General features: G+C 39.8%; 1 protein-coding gene across 1 annotated transcript in view; it reads right to left on the minus strand.

Annotated features, from left to right (window-relative positions):
* Positions 1-21,263, minus strand: part of LOC120865404 (ryanodine receptor 2-like) — an 803,227-nt gene that overhangs the window by 302,851 nt on the left and 479,113 nt on the right. Inside the window, exons 26-27 of the mRNA XM_040242681.1 lie at positions 7,312-7,471; positions 3,201-3,348 (exon numbers count right to left, since the gene is read on the minus strand). Coding sequence (XP_040098615.1) covers positions 3,201-3,348; positions 7,312-7,471 — 308 coding nt within the window. The remainder of the gene's footprint in view (positions 1-3,200; positions 3,349-7,311; positions 7,472-21,263) is intronic.

The raw sequence follows: 21,263 nt of genomic DNA on the forward strand, positions 1-21,263 counted from the left end.
AGTCAAAGTGGTTGTCTGAGGAAGCCTTACAAATAGTTGAGAAAAGAAGAGAAGAAAAAGGCAGAGGGAAAAGGGAAAGGTAGATCCAACTGAATGTAGAGTTCCAGAGAATAGCAAGGAGAGATAAGAAAGCCTTCTTAAATGCACAATGCAAAGAAATAGAAAAAAAAAAAAAAACACAATACAATGGGAAAGACTAGAGATCTCTTCAAGAAAACTGGAGATACCAAGGGAACATTTCATGCAAAGATGAGCACAATAAAGGGCAGAAACAGCAAGGACCTAACAGAAGCAGAAGAAATTAAGAAGAGGTGGCAAGAATACACAGAAGAACTGTAAAAAAAAAGTCTCTTAATGATCTAGATAACCACAATGGTATGGTCACTCACCTAGAGCCAGACATCTTGGAGTGTGAGGTCAAGTGGGCCTTAAGAGAAGCATTACTACAAATAAAGCTAGTGGAGGATGAAATTCCAGCTGAGCTATCTCAAATCCTAAAAGATAATGCTGTTAAAGTGCTGCATTCAATACGCCAGCAAATTTGGAAAACTCAGCAGTGGCCACGGGACTGGAAAAGGTCAGTTTTCATTCCAATCGCCAAGAAAGGCAATGACAAAGAATGTTCAAACTACCACACAATTGAACTTATTTCACATGCTAGCAACGTCATGCTCAAAATCCTTCAGGCTAGGTTTCAGAAGCTCATGAACTGAGAACTTCCAGATGTATAAGCTGGAATGAGAAAAGGCAGAGGAACCAGAGATCAAATTGCCAACATCTGCTGAACCATAAGATAACCAAGGGAATTCCAAAAACAAATCTACTTCTGCTTCATTAACTACAATAAAGCCTTTGTGTAGATCACAACAAACTGTGGAAAATTCTTAAAAGGATGGGAATACCAGACCACCTTACCTGTCTCCTGAGAAGCCTGTATATGAGACAAGAAGCAACAGTTAGAACTGGACATAGAACAACAGATTGGTTCCAAATTGCAAAAGGAGTACATCAAGGCTGTATATCATCACCCTGCTTATTTAACTTATATGCAGAGTACATCATGTGAAATACCAAGCTGGATGAATAACAAGCTGGAATCAAGATTGCTAGGAGAAATATCAACAACCTCAGATATGCAGATGATATCACTTTAATGGTAGAAAAAGAAGAGGAACTAAAGAGCCTCTAGATGAGGGTAAAGGAGGAGAGTGAATGAGATGGCTTAAAACTAAATATTAAGAAAACTAAGAAGATGGTATCCAGACCCATTACTTCATGGCAAATAGAGGGGGAAGGGGGAAAGGCGGAAGTAGTGACAGATTTCCTCTTCTTGGGCTCTAAAACTACTGTGGATGGGACTGCAGCCATGAAATCAGAAGACGATTGCTTCTTGGCAGAAAAGCTATGACAAACGTAGACAGTGTGTTGAAAAGCAGAGACATTACTCTGCCAACAAAAGTCCATAGAATCAAGGCTATGGTCTTCCCAGTGTTCACATACAGTTCTGAGAGCTGGAGTATAAAAAAGGCAGAGCGCCAAAGAATCGACACCTTCAAACTATGGTGCTGGAGAAGACTCCTGAGAATCCACTGGACAGCAAGGAGATCAAACCAGTCAATTGTAAGGGAAATCAACCCTGAATACTCATTGGAAAGACTGATGCTGAAACCGATGCTCCAGTATTTTGGTCACCTGATGCAAACAGCCGACTCTTTGGGAAAGTCCCTGATGCTGAGAAAGATTGAGGGCAGGAGGAGAAGAGGCATCAGAGGATGAGATGGCTGGATGGCATCACCACTGAACTTGGACAAACACTGGGAGATGGTGAGTGACAGGGAGGCCTGGTGTGCTGCAGTCCCTGCAGTCAGAGAGTCGGACACGCCTGGGCGACTGAACAATGACACACGATAACCATATATAAATATTCCCTTGTTACACATAGTAACATTATATAAATATTAGCAATCATTACTATTTAAGGTTGAATTTCTATGCAGAGATACTACACTAAAAATATTAGTCATTAGAGAATATTTGGCATAGATCTTAAGTTTTCTACCAAGAAATAGAGGCACTGCAATGAAACATACAACTCATGTCATTTTTGGCAATTTTAAAATATGGATGTTAACACAACTCAAACCACAGGAGCAAATGATTAACGGGTTGACTATCTTAAGCCATATTCTTAAAAGGTATTATTCAAAGGAAATGTGTTCTTCATAAACCCTTTAAAAATCCATATATTCAACACATTTATTGAGTGTCTGTTCTAGAGTGTTTTCCTTAAAGCAAAATATTGCACTAATTAATTACTATGGCCTATATGTGAGAGTCTAAATAATGAAGATTTAGAAAACAGTAGCTCATCATCCTAGATTTACAGTAAGTTCCCCACATATGAATGAGTGCCATTCTGAGAACATCTTGACAAATTTAATTTGTTCGTAAGTTCCACAAAATTAGCCTAGGCACTTAAGTAACACAGTCAGCTATATAGTATTGTAATAGGCTTAGAATACTTTTCACACAAATAATACATAAAAATAAATACAAAAAATAAAGAAAAGATTTTTACCATTACATTACAGAACTTTGAAAAGCACAGTAGTGCAGTACAACAGCTGGATACAGGGGTTGCCATCAAGTGAACAGGCAAGAAGAGTTACTGCTCAGGGAGGGAGAGGAGGTAGAAATGCTGGAGCTGAAGGATCGTCAGTAATAGGAGATGGAGGGCAAGCTGCAGCATCACTCATGCCTGACATGATTGGACATGTGAACCCACATTCGCAACTTTGACAGTTCACAACTTGAGGATTCATATGCAGAGGACTTACTGTTCTCCCATCAACAAAGAAAACCAGCTTTTCTGAAAGAGAGCTGGTGAGCTGAGTGGGATTGAGGGGCAATATCAGAATCACAGAATTAACTGTATCCTCAGACTCTTCGAGAAGGTAAACTCATTTCTTCCCCTCTGCAGAATCACCAAGGTCTTCAGTCCCTCTGCTGAGAGATATCTAGTCCTTTAAGTGTCCTTCAGGACAAAAGTTCCCTAAACTCCTGGCCTGAGTCACATACTTCAAATAAAGGACTCTTATCTCACATTCCCTTTTATTCATGCATTTGGCATGAATAAAATAATGTAAATAATTTACAATGTGATTTTGCAATGAGAGGAGAAGAAAGTGAAATGGAAATACCATGATCTTGATCAGGTGCCTCCAGGTTGTAGCCATATCCCAGCAGTGTGCGTACAGCCTCACGGAGGCTATCCTTATTGGATTTCTTAGTTCGGTCATCTAGAAGGGCGTAGGGAACAAGCCGAGGGTTTCTTCTGTTCTTTACATCCTACAGGAAGGAAAAAAAAATAAGGTATGTGATCATCAAAGGACAAGCAACAGCATTTGGAAATGACACAGCCACCAAATACATCAAAATACAAAGTGCCTGAAGGTAGATATTGTGCCTTCTACTTTCCCTTTGTCTTTCCAGGTTGTAGGAGTTAGTGAAATACTCCCAGTATGAAGAATCTATCAAGTGAGTCACTTATCACTGTAAATTAGGCTCTCTCCATGAAAAGAAAATGTAAAAATAACAGCAATAACAGAAGCCAACTTTAATGATCTCAATAACCATCATCCACCTGTCAAGATCGAAAGGCAATGGGCTAACTTAAGAGAACCTACCATTTCCTTGCCAAGTTGGCTGACAGGTCTTTGTTACAAAAAGAGCCTAATTAGTAACCATCATCTCTCTGACTTTTAAGTCAATGTACAACACAAGGCTGCTGTCCCTTCCTCAGAGAAAAGTCAGTGTGTGGATGGCTACCTCATGACCATAAATAGCTTAAAAAAATAATGTTCTGATTCCATCAACTGGTGAACCTGGTAATAGCGGGAGTATTAAAAGAACTGCAAACCTCACAATTTGTCTTTTCTAAAAGAGGCTCCAAGTTTAAAGCATGATTAAAATGGCAAGGACCAAGCAAGAAGACAGGCTATCTTACCATCTTAACAAAAGGATACATAATTTAAGAGTAAATACAAAATCTGGGCAGTGGAGAAGCCCCAAGACTGCAAGTCTTTCTAACACTTAAGAAATTACTTCTTTGCATTCATTCACTGCTGCAGATTTTATCAAACTTTCCATATTCCAGGAGGCATGCTGCTGCTAAGTCGCTTCAGTCGTGTCCGACTCTGTGCGACCCCATAGACGGCAGTCTACCAGGCTCCCCCATCCCTGGGCTTCTCCAGGCAAGAACACTGGAGTGGGTTGCCATTTCCTTCTTCAATGCATGAAAGTGAAAAGTGAAAGTCAAGTCGCTCAGTCATGTCCGAGTCTTAGCGACCCCACGGACTGCAGCCCACCAGGCTTTACCATCCATGGGATTTTCCAGGCAAGAGTACTGGAGTGGGGTGCCATTGCCGTCTCCACCAGGAGGCATATTCAATCTCAATTTATCTTAGCATGAAGAACAATTTGGAGGCTGTATATATTCCCAAACATTCTCCAAAAAATATAAGCTATTTGGTGGACAGCATTTGTTCTGGCTGGGGAGAAACAAGGAAAACTATTTCCCAATTTCTTCTTCCCCTTCTCTAGCAAATCTGCAGTAAATACCTTATACTGACTACCTGACCATTTGGACCAGGGTTCAAATCATCTGGATTGCTTATTGGGGAATGCCACTCCAAAACCACCTCCAAAGAAATAAGCACCATAAACAGCTTTACGCCACATTATCCAGCACCCCTCCCTTTCAAAATGGTTGCTGCCCCCCAGCTTTTCCTAGAGAAAAATTAACAGGCCTCTGATGAATCACACTTTCTGGACATGGTGTTCTGGGGATTGGATTATACAAAGAAGCTGCTCCAGGGGTTTCCAAGTACATGAGTGCTTGAAATCTAGTGTGCTGGAGACACAGAAGAAATTCAAGCAAATGCCTGCTCTCAAGGAGCTTACAATCCCATGCTGAACCAGATTATTTTAAATAGATAGAGGGTGATGAAAAATAAAAGACAACACTCATTCAGATAACCCAGCAAAACTGTGTTCTGTCAGTGGGGAATGGGGTGGAAGCTGGGAGAAAGGGTGGAGAAAGTTCCAAAGAGAGCTTTGGCCAACTCAGACAGAACCCAGTGCTTTTACAAGGAGGATCCACCTGCACAAGAAAGAGATGGAGAGCAGAGGGGTCCTGGTTTGTCCCACAGACTCATGTGGTCTGCAAGGCAAGGGAGCACTCCTTTGGCAAAAAAACAGTGGGGAGTCCCCAGTCCCTCTGTGGCATATGGCTCAGGTTCTCACACACACACACACACACACACACACACACACTCACACACTCACACACACACACACAGACACACTGCTGAAGCCGGCTGAATATTGAACCTCCTCAGTTACAACAACTTTAATTCAATACAGGAATAGCTTATTTTATGAAGTAAATCAAGGCTATGCAGTTTTCCTTAGCCTTTGAAATGACAAAAGTTGTGGGCTAAAAAGAATTTTGGAAATATCAAATCAACATTTAGTCTTTATCTTGCTGTTAAGTAACAATCCAGTTTAGTCCTGAAAAGCTTTAAGTAAAGGTACTGCCTACCATGAGCTGCGAAGAAGCACTGTGACAAGAAAGAGGAGAATTTGAGCTCTGGAGGCAAAAGGATTGATTCCCAGCCTGGTTCTGCCACCTGAGTAGCATTGGACAAACTGCTTTCAAATTCCCTGTGTAACATATGTGAATTGCGAATAACAATTGTTCATCCTTCATGGAATCGTTGTAAGAAAACACACATATAACTCTAGAAATAGTGACTGCCATTTAATAATAATAGTTTTCCGTACTATTTGTTAGGTGCTAAGCCTTTCTCCAAAGAAGGCAATGGCACCCCACTCCAGTACTCTTGCCTGGAAAATCCCATGGGCGGAGGAGCCTAGTAGGCTGCAGTCCACGGGGTTGCTACAGGTTGGACACTTTCATGCATTGGAGAAGGAAATGGCAACCCACTCCAGTGTTCTTGCCTGAAATTCAATAATTTAGTGAGGAAACAGTGGCACAGAGAGAATTTAAGTAGCCACTCCAAGGTCACACAGTCAATAAGAGACAGGCTAAAATTTGCTCTGTTTTGCTGTCCCCATACAGACCCAGTGACTGTTAGTTATTCTCACGAGTGTGACCATTAATAGAGATCCATGAACTTGCCTGGTGGGCCGGCGGTTAAGAATCTGTATGCCAATGCAGGGAACATGGGTTTGATCCCTGGTCTGGGAAGATCCCACATGCCACAAGACAACTAAGCCTGCACATCACAACCGCTGAAGTTTGCGCCTCTAGAGCAGAGTAGTCCACAACAAAAGAAGTCACTGCAGGGAGAAGCTTGCGCACTACAACTGGAGAACAGCACCCGCTTACCATAAGCATAGAAAGCCCAGGCACAGCGACAAAGTCCCAGAGCAGCCACAAATAAAATTTTTTTAAAAATTAAAAAAATAAAGATCCATGATTCTGAAATCTAAAAAAAGAATTTTTTTTTAAACTAAGCTACACTGCTGCTAAGTCACTTCAGTTGTGCCTGACTCTGTGCAACCCCATAGACGGCAGCCCACCAGGCTCCCCCGTCCCTAGGATTCTCCACGCAAGAACACTGGAGTGGGCTGCCATTCCCTTCTCCAATGCATGAAAGTGAAAAGTGAAAGTGAAGTCGCTCAGTTGTATCCGATTCTTAGCAACTCCATGGACTGCAGCCTACCAGGCTCCTCCGTCCATAGATTTTCCAGGCAAGAGTCCTGGAGTGGGGTGCCATTGCCTTCTCCGAAACTAAGCTACACCGCTACACTGCTAAAGAGTCTAGATTGCTGAACAAAGAATAATTTATACATAGTCTGCTGCTCTGCTGAGGGCACTATGGAACAACCTCATTTTACCACCATTCAAAAAATCTGGATTATGAAATTCATCTGGGGTGTTAAATGTGAAATTATGGACCTCTTTTATTATTAATTTATCTTGATATTATCATATTTTACATACTTGTCCTAAAAAACAATCTCAGAGAAATGTCACAAAACCACATTATAAATCATTGGTTTGGAAACATTCATTGGGTGCCTCATGATAAAAACCAGACTTGAGGAGGTCTGACTTCTTGAGTCCAGCAATAAACAAGTGTTTCAATGCATATGTACATTAAAGATATCTATATGATGTAAGTTTCAATATAGTCATTATTTAATCTCTTCTGTTACAAATTATACTAGTCCCCACTTTAAGTCAATCTCAGAGCATGGGCTGTAGAGCAAAGGCCCACATACCTGTTGGATGCCGTAGGTCCAGCCCTGTCGAATTCGATCCCGAGCCCACACGTTATGAGCATTTTCCGCCAACTTGTCCACCATTGCCTCCTGAGACGGGGTGAGTTTGATAAAGCTCAGGTCCATCGGGGCAGGCTTGTATCCACTTGTCAGTTGGTAACTACAAAGCAAAGCCAAAGACATATACAATAGGCCTGTCCAAAAAAAATCAAGGTTGATAAATTCCTCTATTAATCTTTTAATTCCAATTGTTTCTAATTTTTATTGTTCCACATATGGAAGACCACAGTGGGCTTCCGTGGTAGCTCAGCTGGTAAAGAATCCACCTGCAATGCAGGAGACCCCGGTTCAACTCCTGGGTTGGGAAGATCCCCTAGAGAAGGGATAGCCTACCCACTCCAGTATTCTTGGGCTTCCCTGGTGGCTCAGATGGTAAAGAATCCACCTGCAATGTGGGAGACCTGGGTTCGATCCCTGTGTTGGCATGATCCGCTGGAGGAGGGCATGGCAACCCACTCCAGTATTCTTGCCTGGAGAATTCCCATGAACAGTGGAACCTAGAGGGCTACAGTCCATGGGGTTGCAAAGAGTCGGATATGACTGAGCGACTAAGCACCACACAGCACAGCCCACAGTGGTGAACCGTGGTGATGTGCTTGGTCAGCAAGCATGGACCCCTTTCACTTAAACTAAAAACTCATCAGGTGGAAAAACCACGTGATCTTTATGTTTTCATTTTTACATCACTAAAACAGGAATAAAGCAACACCTCTCTCTCAAATTTGGGAAGTATTTATCATTGTTTGTGTCCCAAACAGTTGATGCTTTGGTATAGCATAAATCAAAGTATCAGTAATTAAAATATTTAATGAATTTCTCTTTCTGTTAAGTCCTCAGGTTTCAACATTTATATCTTATATTCATGTAATATTTATTTCAGAAATCTGTATGTCCTTTCAGACACAAGCTGTCCATTATTCTACAGGAAATTCTAACACATTCATACATTATTTGCTATTGCCATTCCAAGTTACATAATTTTGGGAAGCCTCTAGATAAGACAGAGACTAGAAAATACCAGGCATGTAATCATCTAAAATATGATGAAGGCCTGGATTTTAGGGAATGCTTACCAGAGGCTATTTCCACACTTTGAGCTACAGAAGAAAGGTATTAAGACAAGTATAATTTTTAATTTGGGGGGAGAAATAGAAAATTGAAAATATAAAAATTTTCAGACTTTCCTCATGGTCCAGTGATTAAGAATCTGCCTGCCAATGCAAGATACAGGTTCCATCCCTGTTCTGGGAGGACCATACACATCACAGGGCAACTAAGCTCGTTTGCCACAGCTACTGAGCCTATGCTTTAGAGCCTGCATTCCCCAACTACTGAGGCCCATGTGCCCTTGAGCCCATGCAGCCAAAAATAAATAAATAAACAAATAAAATTTTAAAAAGAAAGAAAATACAAAATTTTACACACATATATATTAGGGCAATATGACTGCTATACTACACACACACACACACACAAACACATAGAGAGAGATCTGCCTCATCTATTAGAGAGACTGGCACAAAACCTATTGTACAGCTGGCTCTGTTTCCACCTCTGTCACTGTTCTATCCCCTACCATCAACTATGCCTTGGGGTCAGGATCTGCTTCTGATCCATTTTTCTAATTATCATTATACTTAGAAGAGTGCCTGGCAGAGAACAGCCTTTCAATCTATAGTTTTCAAAAGGACTCACTTTATGTACAAAAGGAATATAAAGAGATACACTTCTTCATCTCGAAAATTCTCCTTTGGTGCAAACAAAGTAAAGAAAATTTGCCAGATGATTACACAAAGTTAAAAAAAAAATGTCCATAACATGAGAAAATGGTCTAACATAAAACTATAAATAATTTTTATTCTTCTAATTATTCTGGCTTATGGCTAGCCAGATTAAAAGGTAAGCTCCTTATTATCAGGGAGAAAACCTAAGAGTGCCTGATACGTGAAAGATATTCAATAAAAATCTGCCGATTGAATCTGTGTATGACAGAAATAAATAGTTTAAGGTTGAATAAAGTTGACTTTACTTAAATAACTTCTGCTTCATTATAAGACATCTTGCATTGTATAAAAGATTTATCTATAGACAGAACTCTTAAAGAACATTTTGTTTTGTTTAAGTAGATCAGATTGGTCTGACAATTGCAAAAGTTGTGGCTAATTACCACCTTATGTCTCTTCATTTACATCCACAGTTGAATTTATTGGCATGAAATTTTGTTCTGTTTTAAATCAGAACTCTGCATGTTTGGGTAATTAACAACAGATTTTATTTTTCTATAAAAAGCCCCATGGGACTTTTTAATCACTCATACAAACCACTGCCTTTTATAGAATCTGTACGTTTAAAAGGACAAATCTGTAAACTGTAAGCACAGTCTATATTCAAGTTCTTACTTGGAAAATATTTTCTTCAAGAAAGCACTCAATACATTTCAGATGTGCCAAGAGGTGATCAAGCCCAGCATCATCTAATTTCCAAGTTTAACTTTATTTGCTGGAAAAAGAGTTGGGGGCAATGATAAAGAACTTGGTCTTTTGTACTCAACCCCTTCCCACTTCTGTTGCTCACCCCTTTCTCCTGAATTTCCCCAATATCACCCAGCACATGATTCTCTTTCTTCTCTAATTTCCCCGTCGTCCTGATCCCTCCTAGCTGTAACAGACATGGTCGAGTTTTGAAGGTACTCTGTGAAGAACTGATTACAGCCTATGCCACCTGAGTGAGTGATATGTGTTTTCTAAAAAGAGGAAAGATACTTCTCTTGTGATCAATTCTAATAGTAGACTTGTCAGCAATGTCAAAGGGAGAGGAATTTTTCAAGGGTATTTTCTACAAAAACTCACAGATACATTCTACTAGTCTACAGTAGAACTACACATTCTACTGTATGTCTGTAGAGTAGTATGACATATACTATATGTACATGCCGTAATTCTGGCATAAGCATTTCTCTTTACTTTCTAAATTTTTCTCTCACTATATAGGATATCTATTAGAGTTGCTTTGGTTTGCAATCACAATGAAAGCCTATGGAGACTCATTTGCATCTATTGATTTGAAATGACCCAATAATAGGAGAAGGCAATGGCAACCCACTCCAGTACTCTTGCCTGGAAAATCCCATGGACGGAGGAGCCTAGTAGGCTGTAGTCCATAGGGTCGCACAGAGTCGGACACGACTGAAGCGACTTAGCAGCAATAATTAGTTCACATTCATTTTCAGATGTAGATCGCAATTCACTCTACCAGCTTTCCTTCATAGTCTTGTATAAGAAAGAATTTAAAGTTTCAAGTAGTTCTTTTAAATGGCAAATAATCCCATTCAAATTAAAGTATTAATTCCTTTTTACCTGAACCTTACTTCCACACTGTTGTACTTCGTCTTTTACAGTAAAAAATAAATACAAATATCTTTAAAATTAAAACTTCAACCTCAGTATGTTAAAAATGGTAATATCATGAATGCTTTTATTAGTAGCATCAATAATGATTTACAAAATCATTCACAGGACATGACAAAGTAAGAATCAAAATCACTATATCAAAATGAGATTTTTAAAAGCACATAAGTGTACTTTAGCAAATCATGCCCATTTCATCTTATTAATACAATCTAATTAGGTACATAGAGATCCCTCAACTACTAATAGAAACTATTTTCCTTTTGTGATTGGAAAAGGACAAAGAATGAAGCTTTTGAATAAAATGCAATTGAAGTCAATCTTGGAAGCTAGATGATTTCCAGTAAAGTTTCAGATTGATTTCCAGAAACTTAAAAAAAATAAAGGAAAGACTGCTACAATTCTTGGGAAATGGAATTTTGTAGACCAAATACTAGGGGAAAGGAATGTTATTCATAATTACACTAATAATGATCTCTGTTTGATTCCAAGGCAAACCATTGAATATCACAGGAATCCAAACCTATGCCCCAACCAGTAACGCTGAAGAAGCTAAAGTTGAATGGTTCTATGAAGACCTACAAGACCTTTTAGAACTAACACCAAAAAAAGATGTCTTTTTAATTATAGGGGACTGGAATGTAAAAGTAGGAAGTCAAGAAACACCTGGAGTAACAGGCAAATTTTGCCTTGGAGTACAGAATAAAGCAGGGCAAAGGCTAATAGAGTTTTGCCAAGAGAACACACTGGTCAGAGCAAACACCATCTTCCAACAACACAAGAGAAGACTCTACACATGGACATCACCAGATGGTCAACACTGAAATCAGATTGATTATATTCTCTGAAGCCAAAGATGGAGAAGCTCTATACAGTGAGCAAAAACAAGACCGGGAGCTGACTGTGGCTCAGATCATGAACTCCTTATTGCCAAATTCAGACTTAAAATAAAGAAAGCAGGGAAAACCACTAGACCATTCAGGTATGACCTAAATCAAATCCCTTATGATTATACAGTGGAAGTGAGATTTAAGGGACTAGATCTGATAGACAGAGTGTCTGTTGAACTATGGACAAAGGTTCATGACATTGTACAGCAGACAGGGATCAAGACCACCCCCAAGAAAAAGAAATGCAAAAAAGCAAAATGGCTGTCTGAGGAGGCCTTACAAATAGCTGTGAAAAAAAGAGGAGTGAAAAGCAAAAGAGAAAAGGAAAGATATAAGCATCTGAGTTCAGAGTTCCAAAGAAGAGCAAGGAGAGATAAGCGATCAATGCAAAGAAATAGAGGAAAACAACAGAATGGGAAACTAGAGATCTCTTCAAGAAAATTAGAGATACCAAGGGAACATTTCATGCAAAGATGGGCTCAATAAAGGACAGAAATGGTAGGGACCTAACAAAAGCAGAAGATATTAAGAAGAGGTGGCAAGAATACACAGAAGAACTGTACAAAAAAGATCTTCACAACCAAGATAATCAATTGATGGTGTGATCACTCACCTAGAGCCAGACATCCTGGTATGTGAAGTCAAGTGGGCCTTAGAAAGCATCACTATGAACAAAGCTAGTGGAGGTGATGGAATCCCAGTTGAGCTGTTTCAAATCCTAAAAGATGATGCTGTGAAAGTGCTGCACTCAATATCCCAGCAAGTTTGGAAAACTCAGGAGTGGCCACAAGACTGGAAAAGGTCAGTTTTCATTCCAATCCCAAAGAAAGGCAATGCCAAAGAATGCTCAAACTACCGCACAACTGCACTCATCTCACACGCTAGTAAAGTAATGCTCAAAATTCTCCAAGCCAGGCTTCAGAAATACGTGAACCATGAACTTCCTGATGTTCAAGCTGGTTTTAGAAAAGGCAGAGGAACCAGAGATCAAATGGCCAACATCTGCTGGATCATGGAAAAAGCAAGAGAGTTCCAGGAAAACATCTATTTCTGCTTTATTGACTATGCCAAAGCCTTTGACTGTGTGGATCACAATAAACTGTGGAAAATTCTGAAAGAGATGGGAATACCAGACCACCTGACCTGCCTCTTGAGAAACCTATATGCAGTTTAGGAAGCAACAGTTAGAACTGGACATGGAACAACAGACTGGTTCCAAATAGGAAAAGGAATATGTCAAGACTGTATATTGTCACCCTGCTTATTTAACTTATATGCAGAGTACATCATGAGAAACGCTGGGCTAGAAGAAGCACAAGCTGGAATCAAGATTGCTGGGAGAAATATCAATAACCTCAGATATGCAGATGACACCACTCTTATGGCAGAAAGTGAAGAGGAACTAAAAAGCCTCTTGATGAAAGTGAAAGAGGAGAGTGAAAAAGTTGGCTTAAAGCTCAACATTCAGAAAACGAAGATCATGGCATCTGGTCCCACCACTCAATGGGAAATAGATGGGGAAACAGTGGAAACAGTGGCAGATTTATTTTGGGGGGGCTCCAAAATCACTGCAGATGGTGATTGCAGCCATGAAATTAAAAGATGCTTACTCCTTGGAAGGAAAGTTATGACCAACCTAGATAGTATATTCAAAGGCAGAGACATTACTTTGACGACTAAGTTCCGTCTAGTCAAGGCTATGGTTTTTCCAGTAGTCATGTATGGATGTGAGAGTTGGACTGTGAAGAAGGCTGAGCGCTGAAGAATTGATGCTTTTGAACTGTGGTGTTGGAGAAGACTCTTGAGAGTCCCTTGGAGATCCAACCAGTCCATTCTGAAGGAGATCAACTCTGGGATTTCTTTGGAAGGAATGATGCTAAAGCCGAAACTCCAGTACTTTGGCCACCTCATGAGAAGAGTTGACTCACTGGAAAAGACCCTGATGCTGGGAGGGATTGGGGGCAGGAGGAAAAGGGGACGACAGAGGATGAGATGGCTGGATGGCATCACCGACTCAATGGACATGAGTTTGAGTGAACTTCGGGAGTTAGTGATGGACAGGGAGGCCTGGTGTGCTGCAATTCATAGGTTCGCGAAGAGTCAGACACGACTGAGTGACTGAACTGAACTGAAAACATACTTAGCTCATATTAAAGACATCAATGTAATATATCCTACCTTTTCAAACTTTCAGGGAAAATTCTGCGAGGATCAGTCGATAGATCTCTTTCTTCTGTCATGTATTTGTCTAGTAGCTGTAGTTTTGAATTTCCTTTACTTTCATACTCTAAGATGCAGTATCATCAATCATTTTACAAAATTAGGTTATGAGGAATATATATGGTAGTAAACAAATACATTCAATATGGTCATTTTCAAAGTATCAAAGTTCTTTTGTAGTTACTAGCTGTTAGTTTTATTTCAGGTAATACATCATAAATTTTTTTTTTTATAGTGAGATTAACAAGTTACATAAACTCTCTGAGCATCAGTTTCCTTACAGCAAAATTTCTTTTTAAAAACTCTGCCTGATGAGTGGGACCAGGGTAGGGGGCACGGGGGAGGACTGACAAACTGCCAGTTTCATCTGCATGGAATTATCAAAGATGTAAACAAACAACTGATAATACTTGGCCCCAGGGGTGAATGGTCATATGAAGCAGCAATTCAATTCTGTGCTTCATTCCTACCTGATCCACATTTTTTCCCCAAGCAGGAATTCTAAATGAGTTTTTTTTCTTTAAAGTGTTCAGTATAATATCACTCAAGGGCCAGTTAAAGTAGTGCAACAAAAATGTGGCAGAATAACAAAAAACACTAAGGATAAGCCTTTTCTGTTTTTCCAGCCTCTCCCACCTCTCAAGCTTACTTGTTCAGTATGAATCAGAGTAAATGAAGCTTGGAAGTCATTACATTGTGAAAGATGCACAGTAAACATGAAAAGATTATGTCCAAGTTCAGTGGATGTTAGCTGTAAATTTCAAACCCAAATCAGTCCTCCAAGTACCTTGGAACAAATAGGAAAATCTCAGATGACTGCACACCACAGATATTCAGAACAAGTTTTGCTAGAAGTACAGCTACTAAAAATGGTGCTGGGCTGACATTCTCAAAGAAAGGAGACAGAGAACAGAGAATATTTTAAAAAAACAACAACAACAACAAAAAAAAAAAACCTTCTCCAGAAAACAAATACAGAAGAATAATTTCAGTTGAGAAATTAGAAGGGATCTGTTTCTTCTACTACTTCACTTCTTCTCTTTACATATATTTTAAAAAATAATTTACTTATTTGGTTGTCACTAAATGGAAACAGTGACAGACTTTATTTTCTTGGTCTCCAAAATCAATACAAATACAGATGGTGACTGCAGCCATGAAATTAAAAGAAGCTTGATCCTTTGAAGAAAAGCTATGACAAACCTAGATAGCATATTAAAAAGCAGAGACACTACTTTGACATTACAAAGGTCCCTCTAGTCAAAGCTATGGTTTTTCCAGTAGTCATGTATGGATGTGAGAGCTGGACCATAAAGAAGGCTGTGTGCTGACGAATTGATTCTTTTGAACTGTGGTGTTGGAGAAGACTCTTGAGAGTCCCTTGGACTGCAAGGAGATCAAGCTCGTCAATCCTTAAGGAAATCAACCCTGAATATTCATTGGAAGGACTGATGCTGAAGCAAAGCTCCAATACCTTGGCCACATGATGCAAAGAACTGACTCATTGGAAAAAACCCTGATGCTGGGAACAACTGAAGACAGGAGAAGAAGGGGAGGACAGAGGATGAGACGGTTGGATGACATCACCAACTCTATGGACCTGAGTTTGAGCAAGCTCCAGGAGTTTGTGATGGACAGGGAAGTCTGGTATGCTGCAGTCCGTGGGGTTGCAAACAGTCAGACACGACTGAGCAACTGAACTGAACTGATTTGGCTGCAGTGGGTCTCAGTTGCAGTGGGATCTATTTCCCTGACCAGGGATTGAACCCAGGCTCCCTGAATTGGGAGCTCAGAGCTTAGACCTTGGGCCACCAGGGAAATCCCCATTTTGCTTTTAAATAAACATGTAATATGACATGCCCTGTGCCTCCACCATCTTTAATCCCTTTTTTACTCCAAGTTCTTCTTGTACTCCATATCCCCTTTGAAACAAACCAAGAGACAATCATTTCAAGAAAGACCAAAAAAGCCATTCTTGGCTTTTGGGTTTTCAGAATAGGCTTTGAAAAGTCATAGCAGAGACAACAGTATTTAGAGAAAGGCCTTCTGATATGAATAGTTCTACTTTTGAATATTAAAAGAGAAAGGACCAAATGTGCTGGATGAAGGTTTCAGAGCCTAGAGGAGGAGAGAATTAGAGGAATTCAGCGTTCTCCACCCGCTTGCCCAGATGGAAACCAGATAGATCCCACAGTCAAGGGAGCTTCTGGCTTACCAACCAGATTAGACCCAGGAGAATGGCCAGTTTCCAGAATCTCCCATGCCCACACCCCTGTGCAGCACAGATTCAGGAGAACAGATTTGGCACCAAACCAAGACTAGGCTGCCAGGCAACTTTCCTTCCTCCCTCTGCCAAGAGACTAAAGTCCTCAAGTTGCCGAAGACAGTGTTCCTAGGTTTCCAACCTCCGAAAGAGGCCTGAGTTTCAGTGAAAGCACAGCAAGGACCTGGAGGACTCAAGAGAGATGAGGAGGAAAGATCCAGTGTGTGGTCCAAAGATCAGTCAGGAAAACATGTAACCCAAAATGAGGCAGGAGATAGACGGACCCCAAGCTGAGTAGCTGGAGTTCGTCTCCTGTGGACAGATACTTCAAGATGAGGACAAGAGCAGGAGGATATTTAGAGGTGCTGAGCCCTGTCCAGATAAAAGATAAAGAGACTACAGTTGCCTCAATCTCAAAGTCAAGGAGACCTTCCCGACTATATATGTACAGAAGGGCTCCTTGGAGATCAAAAAGGAAGGGCTATCACTCCATAGTCAGTGATGTTACCCTGCCCACTAGAATCTACCCTGGCTAAGAGATGAGTGCACACACACACACAGGAGGATCCTGAGAAATACTACAGATGGACCCAGAGCCAGGCAAAGCAAGAGGACTGTCTAGAGGAAACCCAAAATAAATGCTCCATAAAAGTGATTCAAACTACCCAGAGCACAGCTCTCTCTCTGAATCTGTCCCGTGAGTATATTCACATGTACCTTTTTTCTCCTAATAAACACTTTGTTTCACTACTTTCTGTCTCTTTGTAAGGATTCATTTCAACAAAGCCGATGGGTCAGGGACCCTGTAACACTGGTCACCCGGTCTGGTGGCTAGAATTCAGTGCTCTCACCACTGAGACCTGACTTTAATCTCTGGCTGGGAAACCAATGTACTGCTTCAAGCAGCTGCAGGCAAAGGCCATCCAAAATCAGTAAGAGGTCAGAAGAGGTAAATGCAGACAAATAATAAAGAATCTCCTTTAACCAAACCTGACTCAAGCTCCTCTGAATCCTCTTTCTGATCGTAGGATTTGACTTTGTTTTGCTTAGTGCAGTCTTAGCAAGACCCCTGCTTAGGTCAGCCTGGTGGAAAGCCCCCACTCATGATATCTGATCACATTCCTCATCCCCTACCTTTGACATCCTACGACTCTGATCTGCCATTAGCAACAATCCTACAAATTTTGTTTGACCAGAATCCCCCTTTTCCTTGATGTTTCCTCTTAGTAATTTTCCATCCACTGACCCCTCGCTCTGCTCCTGTCTACAAATCCCCACTTGTCTTTGTTGTATTGGGTTTGCCAAAAATTCATTCGAGTTTTTCCATAATATCTCACGGAAAAACCCGAATTTTTTGGCCAACCCAGTGTATGACTACTGAGGTTTCTCTTCCCCTATTGTAACAGTTCTGGAATAAAATTTGTCTTTATGCCTTTAACTTCTGTCTGGCTCTGGTTTTCTTGGATGTAATTCAGTTCCTGACAGCAAACTCAAAAGAGAATGCCCAAGGACCCAATGTTTCCTCCCCATCAGGTGAATGTCCCAAGGATACACAGCCCTGGGAGTAAGAAGGGAATAAACTTTGAATTCGAACTTAACAACAAATATTTATCCTCTACTCGAATGTTTCAGGTCCTGTTCTGGGAACTAATGATACAACATTGAATAATACGGATAAACAATCTATTTTTATAGATCATTATGTTTAGATGAGGACTAAGGCAGTAAGTAAAATAAACATAATATAATAGTATGTTGGATGATATTTAAATACTATCAGAAAAAAATCAAGTAGAAAAGGGGACAGGAGAGAAAGCACAATTTTAAATAGGCTGCAATTTTAAGGAGGCAGAGAAAGACTGTTTTCAGAAGATGACCTTTGAAATCAAAACGTTAAGGTGAGAATAAACACAGAAAATAGTGATTTCAATTGAGTTTGCACTGAACAGACTAGGACTAGGTTTTCACTAACAAGCTGCAATCTGGCTGCAAGGCCCATTGGGTTTAAATAGGAACTTAAGTCCAATGAGAACAAATGAAGAACATTACATGTTGGCACATTTTAAAATTTGTAGTCTGTGAAATCTACTCACTACAAATAAAAAGAGTATATAAATATTTCTTTCTTCACAATCACAGTGCCTCATACTTATGGAAAGAAAACCCAGCTGCATTTGTAACACTATTTTTCATTTAGGTAAATATTTATAGGCAGTGAATTTTGTGTGTGGGCTTGTGTCTATATGCACTGTATAAATATGGGTCTGCATATTCTGGATCCATCTAAGCATTCATTTCAGAAAGTCATTTAAAATTTATACACATATATGAACACTGAGAATATCATTTTTAACCTTGTATCTGCCCCAATATGCCTGAGAGATACCAGTTAACCTCAACTTCACATCATTATAGTGGTTTTACAGCATCAGGGTAAGACTATGGTGCAAGAGGGAGGGAATTTAGCACTAGTCTTAAATACTTCTCAAATAATTCTAATATACTTTTTCATAACTCAGCACTATCTTTTACTTCCCAGTGATATATAAAGCAACCAGGTTCTGACCCACTATATTTGGGGTTGACTTAACAGCAGATAAGTGCTAACAAAAAGTGTGAATAACAGGCATTGGTACTCAGATAAGAACTGCATTTTCATTTAAACTTCTGGATTTAAAAAAATTCTCAATTACTCAGGAATGTAGATATTGTGAACCACAATATTTGGGAATGTGTTCCTTTTCAGTTGTGTTTTACTTTATTCCTTCAGCAATTGGACTCTGCTCATCAAACTCTGCAATGGGTCAAGAGTTTCATTTTATAACAAATGTGGCAAGATTTACAAAATTAAGAACAAACAATAATGTGCTGTAGTATTCAGCTGCCTGCTGGTTTGTTGAGAGAGGAGGGTGAGGAAAAAGAGAAAGAAGGAAAACAGAATTACAATAAATCACATATTCTATGAAAGTCCTCACAGATTTTTAGAGAGATAATCTGTATTATCAGGGAAAAAAACTAACACTCAGATTGCCTGTTTTCAAAAAGGGAATGAAGCACATCATTCTAACTACAGTTTGAATCTACATGTGTTCTTAAATCTGAAATGGATCTCCTGTAGGCAGTGTATAATTAGGTCTTTTTTTTTAATCCATCCAACTGCTCTATACTTTTTGAATGGTGAATTTAATCCATTTACATTTAGAGTAATTATTGACATGCAAAGGCATATTAATGCCATCTTATTAACTGCTCTCTGGTTACTTTTTAATTCCATTGTTTCTTTTTCCTTCTGAATATGTCAACATTCATAAATTATTTTCCATGTTGGTATGCTTTGTTTTCTCTTTCTTGGTCTTTGTGAATCCATTCTAGGTTTTTCTTTTGTGGTAACCTTGCAAATTACATAAAATATCATACAGACAAAATAGTCCTTTTTAGGCTAATAGCAACTCATCTTTGCAAACCTATAAAGGATCCAACTTTTTCTTCTCTCTTTTATATTACTAATGATACAATTTACTTCTTTTTGTGTCCTGCATTCATTAATGATTTATATTTATAGTATCTATAATTCTTTTTACAGGCTTCCCTTGTAGTTCAGTCGGTAAAGAGTCTGAATGCAATACAGGAGACCTGGGTTCGATCCCTGGGTCAGGAAGATCCCCTGGAGAAGGAAATGGCAACCCACTCCAGTATTCTGGCCTGGAGAATCCCATGGACAGAGAAGCCTGGCAGGCTACAGTCTATGGCGTCGCAAGAGTCGTACAAGACTGAGAGACTAAGCACACGTAATTCTTTTACTGTTTTCTTCCTTTAACGTTTATACTACAGTGAAGTGATTGATACACCACTGTAATACTTCTCTGCATCAGACTGTCTTTGTTTCTCTAACACCAGTGTAGTGGGTATTTTTGTATGCTGTCTTATTGCTGATCAGCATCTTTTCATTTCAGCTTAAAGAATTCAACTTTTCCTGCAAGTCAGGTCTATTGGTGGTGAACTCCCTCGGCTTTTGACTGGGAAAGGCTTTATGTCTCCTTGGTATCTGTAAGGCAACTTTGTTGCATAAAGTATTCTTGGCTGGCAGTTTTTATTTCTCAACACTTTGAATATGTCATTCCATCTTCTCTTGCCCCATAGAGTTTCTGTTGAGAAATCAACTAATAGCTTAATAGGATCCCTTGGTAGGTTACTTTCTTTCCCCCTCTAGTACTCTTGCCTGGAGAATCCCAGGGACGGGGGAGCCTGGTGGGCTGCCGTCTATGCGGTCACACAGAGTCAGACACGACTGAAGTGACTCAGCAGCAGCAGCAGCAGCAGCAGTTTCATGTAGGATGATTTCTTTCTCATTGATTTCTGACAGTTTCACTGTAATGCATCTTGGAGAAGGTCTTTTTACACTGAGATAATAGGGCATTCTTTTAGCATTATGGACTGGTATGTCCAAGTCTTTCCCCAAGCCTGAGATGCTTTCAAATATAGTTTCTTTAAATGAATTCCCTGTCTCCTTGTCCCTCTCCTGTCCTGAAACCCAATTATTCAGATATTTGTGTTTCTGATAGAATATGATAGTTTTTATAGGCCTTCATCACTCTTCCAATCTTAAGTGTCCCCTCCTTTAGTGATTGCATTATTTCTTTATTCTTATCCTCCAGGTCATTTACTCTTTCTTCTACTTGGTCTGCTCTGCTACAGATGCTATCTGTTACATTCGTCACTTGATTCATTGAATACTTTAGTTACAGTGTTTCTGTTTGTTTCCTTTTATACAATCGGGCCCCCTACATACACATGAGTTCTATTAGGAGTGAGTTTATAAGTCCAAAAAAGTTAGCCCAGGTATCTAACACAATCGCTATATGGCACTGTACTGTAATAATATTTTCACACAAATAATACATGAAAAACAAACACAAAAAATAAAGAAAAGGTTCTTAGTCTTACAGCACCATACCTTGAGGGCTTCCCAGGTGGTGCTAGTGATAAAGAACCTGCCTATCAATGCAGGAGACAGGAAACACAGGTTTGATCCCTGGGTCAGGAAGCTCCCCTAAAGAAGTGCATGGTAACCCACTCCAGTATTGTTGCCTGGAGAATCCCATAGACAGAGGA

This window comes from Oryx dammah, unplaced genomic scaffold, assembly GCF_014754425.2.
Source record: "Oryx dammah isolate SB20612 unplaced genomic scaffold, SCBI_Odam_1.1 HiC_scaffold_6, whole genome shotgun sequence".
Lineage (NCBI taxonomy): Eukaryota > Metazoa > Chordata > Mammalia > Artiodactyla > Bovidae > Oryx > Oryx dammah.